The sequence below is a fragment of the Felis catus genome, chromosome D4 (assembly GCF_018350175.1).
Source record: "Felis catus isolate Fca126 chromosome D4, F.catus_Fca126_mat1.0, whole genome shotgun sequence".
Taxonomy (NCBI): Eukaryota; Metazoa; Chordata; class Mammalia; order Carnivora; family Felidae; genus Felis; species Felis catus.
The window spans coordinates 58,406,713-58,426,728 of NC_058380.1; the positions used below are offsets into that span (position 1 = coordinate 58,406,713).

At 50.7% G+C, this 20,016-nt stretch overlaps 1 protein-coding gene across 3 annotated transcripts in view; it reads right to left on the reverse strand.

Moving 5' to 3' along the window:
• PAX5 (paired box 5) overlaps positions 1–20,016 on the reverse strand; it is a 194,714-nt gene that overhangs the window by 33,467 nt on the left and 141,231 nt on the right. For all 3 annotated transcript variants that reach the window (XM_019816199.2, XM_011288547.3, XM_045043375.1), the window contains one exon: positions 13,153–13,254. In XM_019816199.2, coding sequence (XP_019671758.1) covers positions 13,153–13,254 — 102 coding nt within the window. The remainder of the gene's footprint in view (positions 1–13,152; positions 13,255–20,016) is intronic.

Below are 20,016 nucleotides of genomic sequence, written 5' to 3' on the forward strand. Positions count from 1 at the left end.
TTCAGGGAGGACATCTGGGCTTCGCGGGTCCCATTAATGACTATATTTCCAGCCTCCCTGGCCCGGTTGGTCTCCCCTTGCCTGTCACCCCGCGTTCCTGGCCCCGGGAGGACAATGAGAGTGACAGTCAAGTGAAAGGGAAAACATGAGGGATGAGGGCGAGAGGCGAGTCCCCTGAGAGGGGAAGGAGGGAAAAGTGAAAAAAATAAATAACTCAAACAGAGGGTAACAAGGGCCATTGTCTCAGCGTCTTCCAGCGAGAAGCCAGAGCAAATATTGGAAGAAAGAGTGGGGGCATGGAAGTCAAGCTGAAGCCCTGTTTAATTACACATATTTGGGCCCTCAGCCCCTGACTCTGGGTCGGACACGGTAGGGAGGGGCTTGTGCCCAATTCAAATGAATTCCACCCATATCCATCGAGCGCCTACTGTGTTCAGGGACCACGTAGGTGGAGGATTCCAAGAGGAGCAACCAGGATATGAGAGCACTCAGTCACCACAGCTCTGACGGGGTGGACCATGGGCAGTGCCCTGGGGTATGCTCAAGGGAGAGATGAGGCCGGGGGGTGGGGGTGTGGGGAGGTGGTAGCAGGCTTCCTATAAGAGCGTTAGATTTGGGGTCTAGGAGGACGGGTCAAACATGCACAGGGGAAGGTGGGGAGTAGAGGGAATGTACTGGAATCTGAAGTGTGGTTCCCTGGTGTCCCAGCTGGGAAGAGCCTCATCTGGACCATAAAAAGGTCTCTGGGTCAGGAAGGCCATCCACAGCCCTGACAGACCACCAGGAAAACCACGACTGTCTCCAGGGCCCAGAGCCCATTCCTTCTCACTCTCCATGGGCACCAGGAGCTGGGTGAACTTGAGACATGAGTGCCAGTTTCCAGGCCCAACCGCTCCCCTGTTGGCTGTGCACTCCTGGCAAGGCATGCTACCTCTCTGAACTCATCCAGCATGCCTCTGAAGTGGGCCTAAACACTGCAACCTCACAAGGTGCTTTCAAACTGCAACTAGGGATAACAGATAGGGCTCCTTTTGTACCACCGCGCAGGCTGGCGGGAAGGCTTGCTGGTGGAAATTACATTATGGACGTAAGCAATTCGGCCTCATTAAGAAGTCTTTCGGAGGGCAGAAGCCAAGGCCTACTGGCTCTCCCTGCCCCCGAAGGCTCAGAGCACTGTCCAGAAGTTCTGGAGAGAACTTCTCTCTTCCGGAGAGAAGTCCCAGATGGAGTGACTCACAGACTTGGAGAGGGTGGTCAAGCCAGCTAAGGGCTGACAGCTGATGAGGTCTTGTAGATGTGGGCTGCAGATTCCAGCAAATCAAAGGGAGGAAAACACAGATAACTCCCAGCAGATTCAGTCTGGTTTGGGGGAAGGACTCTAGTATGTGTAGAGGCAGAGCATACCTTTTGTCCTTACCGTCCCCCACCTGCGACCCATTCATTTTCTCCCTCCTCACTCCACATTCCATTGGCTAACATACGCTTCATCCCCAGTGACAAGCCAAGCCAGAGACTCATCTCTTCCTAGATCCCTCTCCTGACCCAGGGTTAGCTACACCTCTAGCCTCTTTCGTTCTTTGATGCGGACAGTATTTCACAGTTTTAGCCAAACTCTGCAAAAGCAGCTTCAGACATGCCCTCCCCACTCCAACCCTCCTACAGAAAAATTCTGGAGCCCTCCATGCCTGACATCCCTGGTCTAGGCTGTACCCCCCTTGTCTGTGCTCCCAGAGTCCCTGAGTTTACCTGTTACCACATTCGTCCCCCTAGACCCTTACTGACTTGCCCATCTGTGCTGTAGACTAAGAGCTTTTCATGGACAACGGTCATGGCTTTCACCTTTATATCCCTAGGCTCACGCTTTGGATGTGCAGATAGTCAATAAATGTTGGAAGGGAGGGAGAGAGCGATGGGGGAGGGAAGAAAAAAGGATGGCTGGCTGCTGGCACCAGCTCAACCTGATCAGCTCAAGGCCCCACCATTATTTTTTATGCTCAATACGGCTCAACAGGAAACCAGGGTGTCTCACGCCTCTTCTTCCCGACCACGTACCTTCCTACGGAAGCATGTCTCCAACCCACCTTACGGCACTTCACACATAAAAGTGCCACAATGATGATACTTTTCAGTAAAAATAAGAAAGGCTTACTTTTATAATTCCGCCTTGGAAATTATTTGGCCCCAGTCATTTATCTAATCTATGGGTGGCTACGATTTCTCAGCAATCAAGACACGGAGTAGGGAATTCTTGCAAAGTGAGAAAATCTAACTTAAAAATTATTTTCAAATGTCATGAAATTTTTATGAGCACTAAATGTAATAGTTAATGAAGTTAACATAATGTTATAAGTTGTAGAAACTAAACTTAACATTTATTAATGCCAGTTTCCCAGCTTCATTTTTGAGTTTCAGAGGCAAAAACAGTTTGGGTCAGGTCTCATATTATTGTACATTCCCGAAAAACTCTTAGGCTTTTAGTCCGGGACCTCTCGGGGACCCTGCCATCCCCTATTGCTGTCCCGTGGAAGTCCCGGCTAGGATGTCAATCTCCTTCAGGAGTTTAAGTCTGATTGGGGCTAAGGTACACTCACAGATAATGTCATAAAAACTAAAAGGAAAGTTAGCTGGAAGAAGTGGGCTGGGCCCTGAGCTTCAAATGGCTAGACAGCTAGGGGGCTTGTCTGAGCCCTGGCCACCGTGGGGCGCTGGCTCCTGCATGGGGAGCCCTTCCAAGAGGCCTCTCCCTTGCCCACCCAGCTGAGCCAGGCCCAAAGCACCTTTTCCTCATTTGCCCCTAACCAGGACTCAACCATTTAACCAGAGAGAACTGTCACCCAGCCCTCTCGGCAGACCTTCGGGCAAGAAGTGATACTGGGAGGCAGTGGAACAGAGTGGCTTAAAATCCCAGGGGCTCGAGGCAGGCTGCGCTGCCACTTCCTGTGGGCCAGGTGCTCAGGATGACCCCCTGTCGCTGCTCTCCAAGGGCCTGTGCCTACGTGAGCGGCAGCCCTTGTCCAATCCTGAGGGTGTATCTCCTAGAATCTGACTCAGCCACCAGGATTTAGGAGGATGAAGTCCCCAGGCCCAGCGAGGCCGCCCATTCTCCTCAGGACACCCACACTCTAGGGCTGTGCACCTGCACTGTTTCTGCACCAGCCTGGGAACCCAACCTCTTAGGGCAGGAAATGCCACCCACTGCTCAGATGCCCTCCAAACACTCCATTTCCTCTAAAGCCATTCCTGATCGTATTCCCCGATTTCCTAAAAAGGCATCATAATCCAGTTTTTTGTTTGCTTGTTTGTTTAAAAAACACATGAGGCACATGAGGGGGAAACTGGAAGTCAGGAGCCCAGACGTATGGTGTCCTGTACTCATGACTGCCTCTCAGTAACCGCCATCAGAAGGAGCAGAGGGGGGGTAAAGGTAACAAGTGCACAAGACAGAGTAGCCGCAGGAGGTGAGATGTCCCCCGCTCTTGCTCCAAGCTCCCAGTGCTGGACATTTCCTAGGCAGCCAGTGAGCTCCTGGCTCCGGGCAGGGCCCTCCCTCCTCCCTAGCTAGGATTCGACTTCTCACCTGTTCCTGTCATGGGCTATGTGAGAAAGGCCCGTGGTGTGTTCCCTCCGCCTCCTCCCATGATCCCCAAAAGGACACTCTGTTGAGATGGAACGAGGGGCACCTGGGTGGCTCAGTCAGGCATCGGACTTTGGCTCAGGTCATGATCTCGCAGTATGTGAGTTCAAGCCCTGCGTCAGGCTCTGTCCTGACAGCTTAGATAGAGCCTGGAGCCTGCTTCAGATTCTGTGTCTCCTTCTCTCTCTCTCCTGCCCCTCCCCCACCTGCACTCTGTCTCTGTCTCTGTCTCTCTCTCAAAACTAAATAAACATTAAAAAAGTTTTTTTTTTTAAAGATGGAACAAATCACGGTGGCCTTTGCTGGTTCTAAAATTTGCCCTAAAATTCTAGACTCTAAAGTCAGTAAGAACCCATCCCAGGTGTGGAGGCCCTGAAGGCTAGTCTTTGTGTTAGGGGAGGACCTTCCCTGTGGAGACAAGGATTCCCTGTGGGTGAATAGGATTGGCACATCCTGAGGCCCCCTTCCTTCAGCTCTACCCCTTGGAAGTCATTATCAAATGACACATGATAGCCCAGGGCCACCACCTTGTCACATCACAGACCCAGTCCTGAGGGGGACTCGGAAGCATTTGCTGCCCACTTAGAACAGAGGTGGCGGTGCTCAGTCAGGCTTCCAGTCCAGCTGGGAGGTGATACCTGCAGGCAGGGATGTCACAGACTTAGAAGCCCTTGAATGGCCGACCAGAAAGGCCCTTAGAGAGCATCTTATCTAATCTCCCCACCCACCGCCTCCCGTTTTAAGAGAGAGCCAAGGAAGCCCCAAGGCCATGTCCCAAGGTCACACCGTGAGCACTTGGAAGCTGGAATCAGAACCCAGATCTCTGAAATTCCAAAAAGACCTTCATGCTTCTGGCATGTTTTCCATCTGAGTCTTTGATTTTGCAATTCTTCTTTCCCCAATACAACAAAGACATCATTAGGCTCACATTGGGTCTCCCCCAATCCCAGCATCACTTCAACGCAGGGTTCCCAGGAGCTAGCTGGACAGACTGTCCAGATCAGACCACTCCAGACCCCTCAATGCTCCGTTCTGTGAGGGCACAGCCGCCTCACCCTGACTCCTATCCAGATCGGCCTGAGCAGAGCCTGCCATCTGTCAAGGCTGCTGGCTGCACTATGTCATGCACTCCAGGTTTCCAGGGGGTTGACGTTTGGGTGCTGGGAGAGGCCCTTCTTCACTCAGCTCGGCCTGTCCTTCCTGCTTGTCCCTGCCAGCACCCCAAAGTCTTGGTCACACCCAGCTCCTGCATGGATGCCCATGCTCTCTGGTCCTTCTGTCTTCTCACGCACTCGTCCCCCACCCTACAACACCCTTTCAATTTCTCAGACTGCAAAATTACCTTTCAAGGTCCAGCCCAAGTGGCCTCCTCTGGGAAGTCTTCCCTGATTTCCCCCACCTGGCCCCATGGCCCCAGCAAATTCAGCAGCACCCTCCTTTGCATTTCCTCAGCACATTCCTACATTTTAGCTCCTGACACAGTATGCAGGGATGACTTTTTATATCTGTCTCCCCAACTAGTCTGTGAACTCCCTGAAGACAGGGACTGTGTCTGCAACACCACACCTAGCCTAGACTGGCACTTCCAGGAAACGTTTGAAGAATGAACAAATGACTAGCCGGCTGTTGTTTCACACTGGTTGTGCCTGGTATTCCCCGCCCACCCTCCACCCCTCACCCTCCACCCCCAGTCAGTTCCTGGTGTGGTAGAGTGACTAGAGGCCACTAGAGGGCAGTAAAGAGTCAGGAAGGAGCAACAGGTGGGCGATGGGGAGCCCAAGGTGAGCTTTGAAAGGTGTGGAGGGAGCTTCAAAAGTACCCAGGCCACAGGACCACCAGAAGCCCCGGTGAGGGAGAAGTAAGAGCTAAGGCCCAAGGCCATTCATTCTCTGAGCAAACACTCTCCAAGCCTGATACTTAGGCCTGGGAGGCACTTGGGGGGCACTGGTCCAACCCCCCACCTTGATGCCCAGTCCCTCCACCAGATCCTTGCTGGCTTCTGCTAGCCCCTTCTCTCCCAAACCTGCCCGTGTGCCTATCTTCAGTTCCAATTCTGGGGAAGGGTCTTCATACAAGGCTGAAGAGGGATCCCTCTGGCTCCCATTCATGGTCCCAGCCATGACTTACAGAATTGTGCAGTGTATTCTACCCGTGGCCCACGTGCCAAATGAGGCCCAGAAAGTGGAAATGTCATGTCAGATCACACAGCGAGTTCCTGGCTGACTCTGGCCACCATCCAGGCTTTTGCCTCCCTGCCTGGTGCTGGGCCCCGCCTCCCCCAAACCTTGGCTTCCAGAGAGCAGGCCTGCCCAGCAGTGGATGCTCAAAGTCAGGGAGGGGCTTGCTACAGATAGGGAAAAGAAGCCCTCCTCCCCTACTCTCCTGCCTCGTATGGCTGGTGTTTCGGGAACATCACCACCATCATTTCAAATGATTCTCAAAAACAGCAGGCAAGGCAGACTCAGGTCACGGGGCTTGTGCGTAGTCACATAGATAGTCAGTGGTGAAGCCACCCTCCTTCCATGGTAGTCCTCACTTTTCCTGGGGAACTCTCTCTCTGTCTCTCTCTGGGCCAGATCTTGGCCGTGGTATCCCTGACCTGCTTTGACACCCGCAGAGGACCCTGCCTGGATATCTGCTTGGCCTCTAAAAGTCGAAAACTTGAATCCTAATCTCGCTGGTCACCAGCATCCTCCTCCTCAACCAGCTCTCCTTCCTGCCCACTTTATTTACTCATTTACCAGGGTAGCTGTGCCATGCTCCACACACGTGAACCCACTCCAGCCGCTGGGCTCAACCCTGCCCCACCCCCAATGCCCCCGCCCTCCTGCTCAGATGGCCAAGGATACACTTGTCACAGCCCAGCCTAAGGGCTCCCTTCAACAGGACACCTTTCTCAACTGAACCACCCCCAGGTGTCTTTCTGTTTTCTCCAAGCGGGCAGCATTCAGGGTCTGCCCCCACCCCTGCTTGACAACACTCTTGTCTGTGACTGGATTCTCTTTTGTTCTCCAACTGATCCATGGGCTCCACTGGGCCATGAACTCTGCTGGAGAGCCCTCAATCTGATGTCAGCCCGAGTCAGGCCAACTTTAGGCATAATAGCTAGGTGTCTCCTCTCACCGCCACACCCAGCTCAGCTCCCTGTATAAACAACAATCATCATCATCACCATCAACACTTGCATGGCACGTAATATGTACCAGGCAAAAATCCAATAAGAGTGTTTACATGCATTACATCATTTAATGCTCACTCTTATTCCCATCACCCCATTTTACAGATGAGGAGGAAACCAGGGCACCAAGAAGTTATGTAACTTGCCCCAAGTCACACAGCTAGTGAGAAACAGGATGGTGATTCAAAACTAGGCAATCTGGGGGTGCCTGGGTGTCTCTAAGCCTCCGACTTGGGCTCAGGTCATGATCTCACGGTTTGTGAGTTCGAGGCCCGCATCGGGCTCTGTGCTTCACAGCTTAGAGTCTGAGGCTTACTTCAGATTCTGTGTCTCCCTCTCTCTCTGCCTATCTCCTGCTCGCTCTCACTCTCTCTCTCTCTCAAAAATAAATAAACATTAAAAAACTTAAAAAAAAAAAACAAAACAAGGGCAGTCTGGCTCCAGAGTCCATGCTCTTAACCACACAGCCTCCCTGCTTCACCACGTGGCTGCCCCAGCATCTTTGGCTACAAATGCTCTGGCAGTGGGTTGAGCTCTCACTGGCAGCGCAGCCCAAAGAGCCCCCCCTTTGTATTTCAACTACTATTCCCTGAGTGCTACCATGGGTCAGGCACTCTGCCAGGAACTGGGACACAGCAGTGAACAAAATGACATAGCTTTGGGTACCACACAACCCCTGCAAACTGCACAGACCTGAGGGGAAAGCAGATGAGGAAGGAGTAAACCACTAATTAAATTCCTTCAACTGTGCTTAGTATGACGAATGAAAGGAACACGATGCTTTGTGACAGGAGTGATGGGGTTCCTGGTTTAGATGGTGTGGTAGGCAGAATGATGCGCCCCCCCCCCCCAAAGAGGTCTGCATCCTAATCCCTGGAACCTGGGAACATGGAAAGTTAGATAGCAAAGGAGGATTGCTAAATAGCTGGCTGAAGATCAGGGGAGTGCCCTGGATTATCCAGGTGGGTCCAATAAAATCCCACAAGTCCTTAGAAGTGGAAGAGGGAGGCTGGAGAGAGAAGCAGGAAGATGGTGTCACCATGAAGATTTGGCTCAGCGTCGCCAGCTTTGAAGATGGGGCACTGTGGCCACGAGGCAAGGAGTGCAGGTAGCATCTGCACTCTGGAAAAGGCAAGGAAACGATTCTCCCCCAGAGCCTCCTGGAGGAACACAGCCCTGCAGATGCCTTGACTTTCGCCCGTTGAGACCCACTTTGGACTTCTGACCTCCAGAACTGTAAGATGGTGAATGTATACATCATATTCTTTGTGGTACTCATTACACTAGAAACAGGAAAGTTATGTGCATTTGTTACGGGGAAGGCCCCTCGGAGGAGGTGAAATGCCCGGTCCAGTGACAGCGGCAGAGAAGGTTGAGAGGAAGCTGCACCTGCACCTCATCCCCTCGCCCCAGTCCACCAGGCACTATGCCTGCCCACCTCTCACTGTTGTTCTAGACCTCTGCACTGGCCTCAGGTTCCCGTTCCATCCACCCTCCCCTCCTGCCTCACGAAAATAAAAGGCATCAGCGAATTGGGCGATTTCACTGAAAAGCACCTAAGAAACACTGTACACCTATCCATGGCAAGGAGAGTGCCCAGGACGGGAGGAACCTGCCACGCGCCTTCTAACACCTCCAATCGGCTTCTTGTCTATTGCAGCCCAAGGAAGGCAAACGGGACGTGGTCAGGATTTCTGGGCACTCTGGCCTATAGCTCCAAAATGGGGCCATACGTGGGGGCCATCCCTTACCGGTTCCTCTAAAAGCCCATTCCCTTGCTGCTGAGACTCACCGGAACCAAAGGGCAGCGAACACCCTTCTTTCTCACCTGGCCTAGAAAATTTAAGGGTTTCAAATGCCATGTCGATCGATATCTGTTAGGTTGTATAAATATCTCCAGGCAGGAATCAACTAGTTATACCCATCAGGACACTGTGGAATCTTTGGTGCAAAACTTTTGGCATTTGCTAGGACTTGATGAACAATAAAACTGAACTGTTTCCGTTCTAAGCTGATATGTGCCCTCTTTGCTTTATTCAACGTGGGGGATCAACAAAGGGCGGTACAGATTTTGCAGACCTGCAGAAACTGAATCTCCAAATACCAGGGAATATCAAGAAGCCCCGTTTTGCAGACATGGGGGTACCCCGAAGCCAGAAATGTCAGACGACACTCAGATGGCAGAAGCAGGATTGAAACAGAGTCCAAGCCCACAAGCTGGAATTTACAGAAAAATGCAGTGCTGACTTTCTTCAGGGCCACGAGGTCAATTGCCCAAATGTACTCTGGAGGCAGTCCCTCCTCACTGTGTCCTAAAAGCAAACCTTCCACATGAAAGTCTTCCCTTAAAAAGAAGAGGTGGCAGCCAAATTTCCTAAAACCTAGAATGGAAAAAACAATTCAGAAGATTTCTGGTCTCCCTCTGGATTCACTGCTAGGCGAGGCAGGAGGACAGTTCCATAGAGTGAAACAGCCCGTTGCCATGTTACAGCCTCAGACAAAAGCAGGATAAACAATCTCCTATTTTTTTTTTAATATTTATTTTGGGAGAGGAGGATTGGAGACAGTCCCAAGCAGGCTCTGAGCTGTCACAGCAGAGCCCAATGAGGGGCTCAAACTCACGAACCATGCGAGCATAAAGAGTCAGATGCTTAACCAATTGAGCCACTCAGTCACCTCTTCTCTCTCTCTCTCTCAATCTCTCTCCAAATGTTAAAAAAAAAAAATCTTCTAAAGCCTTGCTCAGTTTGGAGAAACAAACAGTACCGACATGCCCCTGGGGGCCTATGACATGGCACCAATTTCAGCACTGCCACAATCAAATGAATGCCTCCCAGATTCAGAAGTCCAAGAGATTACGAATTTGAAATCTGGACAAATACAAAGTTGAAATCCTCAAACAGGTTGTGGTGTATTCATGCCCTAATCCCTGGAACCTGTGAATGTTACTTACATGGACAAAAAGGAGGAGTGGGGGTTCCCTTTGTAAATATGATTAAGGACTTTAAAATGGGAAGAGTACCCTGGGTTACCCAGTTAGGCCCTAAATGCAGTCACGTGTGTCCTTCCAAGGGAGAGGGAGATGTGAAGGTGGAGGGAGGTGGCCACAGGCCAAGGAGCACCAGGGCTCCAAGGAGCACCACATGAATGGATCCTTCCATAAAGCCTCCAGAGGGAGCACAGCCCTGAGCTCCAAGACTGTGGGACCATCCATTTCTATTATTTTAAGCCAAGGTTTGCTAACTTGTCACAGGAACTGATACACGGTTTAGTATTAATTTTCTCTGCCTCCCTCCCTCAGCCACCACACACAAAAGGGCCTATTATGTGCCAGGGACTGTGAGGGGTACAGAAGACAAGAGGGCCTGGCCTTTATGAGCCCACCATCCAGTAGCATAGCTGACAAGGCCACAAATGTGCTGGGCTATGAGGCATAACAAAGCCAAGAATCCAGCATTATCCCCCAGGGGATGGCCACGCTGGAAGGTTTCATGGGGCAGGTGATGTTTCCACTTGGCTCTGAAGGGTAAAGCTGGATCCCGACAGGTGGAGGCAGGAAGTAGTCTAAACCAAGGTCAAAGAGTGACACTGACTAATAAGTATGTGAGGCATGCTAGGAACCAGTGGGAGGTCAAGGAGAGGACAGGCTGGGAGACTTGACCAGAAAGGCAAGTTGAGGACAGATTGTGTGATGCCTGAATGGCAGGCCCAAGGCCTACTCTCCTGTAAGGTGAGCTCTCTTTGTGCCAGCCCTGAGGGCAGTTCAGCAAACTCCATGCATGTGAGCCAGCACCCATGAAGCCACTCAAAAAACGGATTTGGTGGGGTGCATGGGTGGCTCAGTCAGTTAAGCATCCAACTCTTGATTTTGGCTCAGGTCATGATCTCACAGTCATAAGATTGAGCCTTACATTGGGCTCTATGCTGAGCATGGGACCTGCCTGGGATTCTCTCCCTCTCTCTCTCTCTCTGCTTCTACCCTGCTCCCACGTGTGTTCACCCCCTGCCTCTCTCTCTGTCTCTCAAAAAAAAAAAAAAAGGTTTGGCAATCATGTTGGAAACAGAGTTCCAAAGGCGTGCCATAGTTTGGACATTGAGGAAAAAGCACTAAGGATCGTGCCCACTGAGCGTGGAGTCCCAGCCCTGACACTGGGTCTGAAAATGAATGAGTGCTGGGGGGGTGTATGAGAAGAAAAAGCATAAGGAGAAGAAAGGGAGAGAGGAGGAGGCAGACCTGGGGCTTCCTGCCAGAATGTTTGTGTTCCTCCCTCCACATTGTGTACCCTCCCTCTGTGCCAGGAAACCACGCCAGCAGGCCAAGCCTCTGATGGTACCTGTCCAGCTGCTGCCAGCAGGTTTGGTTAGACTGTGCCTTTGCTCAGGCCTGTGACTCCTGCTTCTGCTCTTAATAGGTGAGGAACCACCATCGGTTCCCACTGGGGTCTCTGCCAGGTCCGTGCCCATTTGGATCTTGAGCCTAGTAATTAGGTCTAGAGGAATCACAGGGGCCAGGGGGCAGCTCTGTTTGGATAGACTCAAGAAAGCTCAACTGCTTCTCTGAACTTGGCCTCTTTGAGGTCTGCAGTGGGGAGCCAGCGAGGCCGGCCGGGAGGCTTCAGCCTTACCTGCCAACGTGTCCTCAGGAGAGGGCCTGGGGCGGCTGCCTCCCCGTCTGCCATCAGTGAGAAGCTTGTGTTGATGGAACCAGACCACACAGAGGAGCACGGGACAGAGGAACGAGTGCTGAACCGGGGGGCAAAGACCCAGACCCAAGCCCTCCCACCTGTAAGCTGTGCGGCCCTGGGCAGTTCCCTAACCGCTCTGAGTCTCCGCTTCCCCTTTTGGAAAATGGGGATTCGATTCCTACCCAGCCCGCTTCACAGGGTTGGAACAATAAAGGGTTCCTGGGAAAGCATTTTGCCTTTTATAAAGCGCCACGTTAAGTACGAGGGGCCGTTAGCAGAGAGGACTTGGGCTCCATCTCCTGAGAGTGGGGCTGAGCAAGAGTTTGGGTCCCACCGCCTCTGTCTGCCTCATGCACAGCACTTCCCTGTGCTCTGAGGGGCTGTGGGCCCCTCCTCACAGCAGAAAGACAGAGGCTTCTCGCAGGTGTGAACCTGGCAGGCCTCCCTGGCACTGGCAAGGCCCGGGGCAAGGGCCCACACAAAGGCCATTTCCCATATGTCTCATATTTAAAAGTCATAAATCAAGCTAACAAACCATTAAATGAAATATGCTCTGTCCTCCTACCTTGTTAAATACATCTCTGTAGCAACCTGGAAGGCCAAGAGTGAATTCAGAACTCTGGGATTCCTTGGTATCCGTGCCAGGACCTGGCTGAGTGGAGAAGCCTGGCCAGGCGCTGATCTGCCCTGCCTCCCTTCCCACCCCTAGCCTCGCTCATCATCCTACGGGGCTTCACACGCAGATGTGAACATTCGATCTCACATTCAACTTCTGTCCACCTCCCCCACCAGTCCTCGGGCCCAGGGTGCACATGCCCATGACATGGGCTGGGGAAGAGGCTGGGGGAGGCATGGGGCTATTTGGGCCGGACCACTAGGGTGGGCTAGAAGGAGGGGCTCAGGCACCAGGTAAATGACTCAGAAAAAGAGACTTAAAAGAAGCGTCACAACATCCAACCCTGTCCTGATTTTTCCCCTGATTTTTTAAAACATTTTTCAAAAAACGATACTTTGGGTTTCTCTACTATGCTCATGCCCTTTAGTACACAGCCAGCCAGCACCGTGATGATGTGCTGTCCTTCCCCATACCTTTCTACAAGAGAAGGAGACGCGGTGGCCTCCTTTCCAATGTCTTTAAAGAAACTGACACATTGCTGGCCCGAGGGGATAAGGTTTCAGTGGCCACAGGGTATTCAGCTTAGAATCAAGTGACAAACCCATCAGCCAACATCCTGTCTGTGCTGAGCACATGGTCCTCAACCCCAAGGAGTCAGGCTGCTGGGAGCGCCTGGGGATGGGGTCTCCTGGTGTTTGAGTCATTTAAATTGGGTGGGGGAGGATGGAGGAGGATCCCTACTGAGCACTGACTGGGCAACCTTTGGCCAGGTCCTGCACCCTTCTGTTCAGGCTATCTGTGTGGCCAACAAGGGACTGTGTGAGTGACAGTCAAGGCTCCCCTTGCTTCTCCTGAGTTCACCGCTGGCCCCACCGAAGGCCCAGTTGCAGAGAAAGAGGCTGAGAGCGCAGACCTCTGCCTGATTTATTCAGGTCCACTTCTCAGAAGCGCAGAGGTCACCCAGGCTGTTTGGGGGGATGCCCCCCCACCGAAACCCCATCCGCTGCCTGCTGCGGAGACGCCGACAGTGCAAACTCACCAGGCACCATCCCTGTCAGCGTCGGTGCTGAGTAGCTGCCTTGTCCGGCGGGGGGGACGTGCGGAGGGTACCCGGGGAGGGTCGTGCTCGCCAAGTCACGGCCTGAGGAATCAAAGCAACAAATCACGGGGTGAGTGTCTCCGTGGCCAGCCGCTCATGTCCACAGCTCCTGGGACATCTGCACATTTGTCACGTCTGGGCGCTGAACGCCAGCGTGCGGCACCCCCCCCCATCACTCATGCATGCACACACACACATGCACACACGCACAACACGCACACACGCACACCCCTCCAGCCACCCTGGCTCCACTCAGCAGGAACCCGGGCCAGCTCTGCTGCTTCCCTGGGAAAATGGAGCTCAGGCCAGCTCACTTTGCAAGAGCTAGAGTAGCACTTGGACTTCTCCCCCTCCACACCTTTGCTTCTGCTGTGCCTCAGCACAAAGCACCCTCTCCTCCAACTGCGGGCAACCCAACACCGCCCACCTTCAAAGCCCAGCTCAAACACCTCCCTCCTCCTCCTGCTCCTCCTCAGACCCCTGACTGAATTCCTCCTTCGGCCTCCAGCTAGTCAGGCACTCAACAAAGGTGCAGGAAATGTACTTCCTCACACCAGACACTGTTCCGGGCCCGGGACGTGGAGATTCAGGCCTCGGCTGTTGCAGGCAGACCCTCTGTGCTCCTCTCTCTTTGCAGGCTACCAGCTCCCAGGTGGCAGGGCATTCATGCACCACAGAGGTTGGAGCCTGGTGGGCCCTGAGTAAATGCAGAATGAATGGTGTGCAAATGTGCTGGATTTCACGCGATGCAGAAGAAACCGCAGGCAGCAGAACTCGGCGAGGGAGGTGCCACTGAGGTGCGCCTGCCACTTAGGGAAAAAGAGCCACAGCCCTTTCAGGCATTGCCAGTTACGTGAACGTGACAAGGTGTTCATGGGTAAGGCAGTACCCCGGATCTTGGGCGATCAGAGTGTTCTGTGGTTATATGTGTTGGGCCCTGAGGACAAAACCCCACCCTAGTGGGTGGAAATAGGTTGCTCCTGGAAAGAAGGAGATGCACTGGCCTTAGCCATCCGGGGAAGCAGGTGGGAAACGAGGTAGCCTTGGGACAAGGGAGAGAAAGTGGACCCTTGACCTCCTCTGAATGTGGACACTGAAGACTGGGTGGGGGCTCCTGGCCATGAAGAGCCAGACCAGGTACCAGGACCCTCCCCTGGGGCCCAGCAGGGTGGTGCAGGCTCTACCACAAGTAGATGGCTCTGAGTTCAGCCCCATTAGCAGGTGGCCCAAGGGGAGGGACCAAAGAATCACTCCAAACACTCCCCGAAGAAGCCAAGCCAGCACATGGTATGAGCCGTGAATGTCCCCCAGATAAACCAACAGCCTTTCTAGTGCCAGTCATTCAAAGACTGTCCGGCCAGCAGCCAGAGGCTGCCTCATTTCACAGGGTTCCGCTTACCTTCCAGAACCTTATGGAACACGAGGCATGTGGCTGCCCCTTTCCTCTGCTCGCCACCACCCTGGCTTTGGACTGGGCATCCTAGCTTGTGACAAGCACTGCTCATGTCTCGTTGTATGAGGCATTGTAAGGGGAGCAAATGAACTGCACACATGACTCCCCACAAGAGCTGACATTAAACAGAACACTGGAACTGGCAGAACTGACCGTTTGCAAAGTGATTTAAGGAGGTCCCCCCACCTGCCCTCTTATACCTTCCCACCTCATCCTCCTCAAACCCAGCACCCACAGCCCTCTATGGCAGCTCCTCTCTCTAGAGTGTAAGCTCCAGGGTCAAGTCGCTTAGGTCTTTGTGCACTAAGGTCAGATGGCATAGGCCTGCAAAAATCTACTGTCTCATTAATCAAACGAGGTTAGAAAGAAACATATGTTAAGTGAATGAAGGAAGAGGTCCTGTTGGAGCAGCAGAGCTCTCTGGAGCCTAGAAAAGTCCCTCCATTTGTGGTCAAGAATCAGTGAAGGGAGGGCCCTTGAAGCTCTTCTTGACCAACCCCTGTTGCCATTCTGCAGATGGAAAAGCTGAGGCCCACGGTGGGTGGGGAGCAAATGGCTCAGGTTCCACAGGGAGCAGATGGCAGAGCAGGGACCTCAGCCCACATTTCCTAACATCAACCCAGGACCCTCCTCTACCTTAGGCAACATCGTGGTGGGGGTGGGAAGAGCACTCACACCCAACACAGAGCCCTCTCCACACTGTCACGGAGACTTGGTGACCCGAGGGCTGCTGCAAAGGAAGAGGAGTGACCATAAGTGTCAGACTAGTTGGTACAAGATCAAAATGCCAGGGGACAGACCGTGAGACGTGTAGAGAAAGCAGCCATGGTTAGGCTGTTCCGATGGGTGTGGAGCTCTGGTCCCCAGCACCACCCCCAGGCTCATGCTCCCTGCCCCCGATGATGTCAACAAACCATAAACATTTACATTGAAATTATAAATGCCAGTCTCTGGGGGCGCCTGGGTGGTTCAGTCGGTTAAGCGTCCGACTTTGACTCAGGTCATGATCTTGCAATCGGTGGGTTCGAGCCCCACATCAGGCTCTGTGCTGACAGCTCAGAGCCTGGAGCCTACTTCGGATTCTGTGTGTGTCTCTCTCTCTGCCCCTCCCCCACTTGTGCTCTCTCTCAATAGTAAATAAACATTAAAAAAAAATACATACATACATACATACATACCAGTCCCTGTTCTCAGTCTCTGAAATCATTAGCTCATTTAACCCTCAGCAACCCTAAAAGGTAAGGCGCTGATACTTCTCCCATTTCACTAGATAATGAGACAGAGAAAGGGCAAGTACTTTGTTCAAGGTTGCACAGTAAGGACCAGGATTTGAAGCCAAGTGGCCCAATGTCAGAGGTCACACGTTTAGCCACTCCACTTCACTGCCATGCACATACACCTGCTATGCTTCTGACCACGAGTCCAGAGGCTCCAGGTATCTCTCAGCTGGGACACCCAGGCTGAGCCTTGCCTTCGGCACACTGTCACCATTGCTTATTGGCTCTATCATGCAAAAGAAAATTCAGCTACACAGATTTTGTGGATACATGTGTAGGGATAGGAGCCAAGACCACATCAGAGGGAGGCCAAATCTGCCTCTTGAAAGACAGTGGGCGCTGGGGCGCCTGTGTGGCTCAGTCAGTTAAGCGTCTGACTTCGGCTCAGGTCATGATCTCACGGTTCATGAGTTCAAGTCCCACATCAGGTTCTCTGCTGTCAGCACAGAGCCCACTTTGGACCTTCTGTCCCCCCTCTCTCTGCACCTCTCCTGCTCGTGCTCCTTCTCTCAAAAATAAATAAACGTAAAAAAAAAAAAAAGAGGGCATTATCCTGACAGGAGGCCTCCTGTGCAGGTAGTGCATGGGGGCCAAGCCTCATGAGGTCCACATCCCACCTGGTTGCCTGAGATTTGGGAAAGAGGGTCCTGGGCTGAGAATGGACTTGCCCAAGGACACTCAGCTGATTTCAGAAAAGGCTGGGACTGGATCGCAGCTCTCCTGCCTCCTGCGATTAGGTTCTTTCTTGAACGGAGGCTGTGCCTTTAGTCAGAACCCCAACAGTTTCTGCCACTCTTACACATGCTTTAAAACCTTGATCCCTAAAGCAGAAAATGCAGTGCCTCACCAAAGCACTTAACTCAAGAAGCCAGATAAAAAAGTAATAAAATGAACTGAAGGAAAGAAGGAGGAAGGAATCGATAAAGAAAAAGCAGAAAATAATGAATCAGGAAAGTGAAAAAAGCAGACACAACAATAAATGCAACCAAGAATTGTTATTTGAAAAGACCAATAAGATAGACAAACCCTTGGGGCGCCTGGGTGGCGCAGTCGGTTAAGTGTCCGACTTCAGCCAGGTCACGATCTCGCGGTCCGTGAGTTTGAGCCCCGCGTCAGGCACTGGGCTGATGGCTCAGAGCCTGGAGCCTGTTTCCGATTCTGTGTCTCCCTCTCTCTCTGCCCCTCCCCCGTTCATGCTCTGTCTCTCTCTGCCCCAAAAATAAATAAGCATTGAAAAAAAAATTAAAAAAAAAAAAAAAAGATAGACAAACCCAGGGCAAGATCCAAAAAGGGAGACACAAACATCGAGATAAGGAATGAGAAGACACAACCACAGACGTGGAAGAGATGATATTTAAAAATATTTTTTAGGGGCGCCTGGGTGGCGCAGTCGGTTAAGCATCCGACTTCAGCCAGGTCATGATCTCGCGGTCCGTGAGTTCGAGCCCTGCGTCAGGCTCTGGGCTGATGGCTCGGAGCCTGGAGCCTGTTTCCGAATCTGTGTCTCCCTCTCTCTCTGCCCCTCCCCCGTTCATGCTCTGTCTCTCTCTGCCCCAAAAATAAATAAAAAACGTTGAAAAAAAATTTTTTTTTAATAAAATAAAATAAAAATATTTTTTAAATGCAAAAGATGCTCTACATTAATAAATGTGGAAATCTCAACAAAAAGTATATTTTTCTAGGAAAACATGAATTACCAAAATTAACTCAAGAAGTAGAAAACATGAACACCCCAACTGCCTTGGCAGAAACAGAAAAAGTTGTGTTTTTTTTAATTATTTTTTAATATAAGATGACTTATTCACTTAGCTTTCACGCAAGTTTCTTGTTCGTTTTGTTTTGGGGAAGTTCTTTGAAACCTTCGAAGGACACATACTTTTGTTATTAAACTGTTCCAGGATATATAAAACTAAAGGAAATCTTCCCAATTCATTTTCCCAGCTAGCATAATCCTGCTCAGAAAACTTAACAAAGGTGTACAAAAATGAAAATTAAAGGGTAATGTCACAATTTATTAATATACATGCAAAAAATCTACTGTCTCGATAATCAAATGAGGTTAGAAAGAATAATATACCATGAACAAAGAAGGTTTATTCCAGGTATGCAAGGATGATTCAGTATTAAAGCATTGGTTGGGAAATCACAGTAACACATCAAAAGTTGAAAACCATATGGTTATATCAAAGCTGATAGAAAGCTTTTCTTATGTGGAAAAGGCATTGGCTAATAAATTCAATACTAATTCCTTCCAATACCTCTCGGTAAGTATACTTCTTTGATCTGGTATTGATCTTAAATCTTGAGTCAACATCATACTTAATTGGTGAAATACATGAAACATTCTTTATTAAAATAAAAAAAACATATCAAGGAAACCTGTTATCACTGAAAACTGTTCTGAAAGTTTTAGCCAGTACAAGAAGACAAGATAGAGACACAAGGATAAGCACTGGGAGTAGGGGAAACACCAAAATTTCAGTAGCTGGGTATACCGTGAGCCTGGAAAGTCAGCTCATCTGAACCAGTGAAAAGGTTTGGCAAGGCAGCTGGGTAATGGATGTCTAGAATTGGACACTTAACCGACTGAGCCACCCAGGCGCCCCAGCGCCCTCTGTCTTTCAAGAGGCAGATTTGGCCTCTCTCTGATGTGGTCCTGGCTCCTATCCCTACACATACATCATCTTGAATGAATGGTAATCTCACACCAAAATGTAGGGAAAACAATATGAAACTATTTTAGACCAGGTAAACTTAGTTTTATGAAAAACAGAAAAGAAACCCTTTGAAGTTCTTCCTACTAGAGGCACTGAGTGCTTCTTTGCCCTTTCAGTTTGGGCTCAGTCACGTGCCTCGCCTTGGCCAATGACATGTTAGTAGACACTCAGCAAGCAGAAGCTTATTATATGCTTGTGTGGCTGCGTGTGCGCCCGTGCACTTCTGCCATCGCCATGAGAATAGGCTCGGGCTAGCCTACCACAAATAGGAAGGGAACGTGTGGGCAGACCTGGACCCAGTCTACCACTGGAGCCAAGCCCAGCCTTGATCAGCCAACCCCCAGCCAACCTCCAGGTACATGAGCAAGAAGAAACGACTGTTGTTTTAAGCCCTGAACATTGGGGTGGAGTTTGCTAAGCAGCAGTATTGTGGCAACAGTTGATTGATACAAGACTTCGTAAATGTTAACTGTTCTTGTTTTTATCATTATTCTCTGCTTGAGAATACTCTGCCTGGGACTTTCTAAGGACAGCTGTCTAAATCTGAGCAGAGGATGGACACCATCTGGTGGGAACCCACTGAGTAAATTTAACCCTCACATTTGCTTTGATGCCCAAGAGGACTCTCCTGGCACTGAGCTGGGCATGTCACCACAAGACCAGTCAACACAAGACAGCTAAGAGGCTACTGCTCTTTAGCTCTAATTCAAGCCTCTAGACTCAATGGAATACCAGAATTAATGCTTCTGAATTCAATATAAAACTTCAAAACACAGTTATATCATTTTTTTTTTGCCAAGGAAGAAATGGCTTCTATCATTTGCAATAGCACTGAATATTATTGATAGCATATAATATATTTGCAAATAATTGATCTGGGTTCTTAACATAACTGTTCCTATTAATGGCACATAAGTACATCCTGGACAATTCATGTGTTGCTTCCTCTTCCCAGACAGAATAATCAAGACTTGGCCTTGTTCACTATCACCAAGGAGTCCATATGGATCTTTCATCAAGACAAAGGATGCTCTCTGAAGTAATTTAAAATAACTCGTCTTTTTCAACCCTGAGGGAAGGAACCTACCCCTGTTATATGAACGAGGAAACTGAGGCTCAAAGATGAGTCTGACTGACCTACAGTCACAGAGTAAGGGGTAGAACAGCTCATGACACATGACTTCTAGTTAAATGCTATTTCTGAAGGATTACTCAGAATGTACCCCCTCAAGGAGACAAGCCTTCCTGGAGGTTAAAACAGTCTACAAAGTCTTCATAATTAAAAGTGTGATACCAGCACATGAATAGACAGAAAACCAATGGAACAGAATAGAAAGTCTAGAAACAGACCCAACTA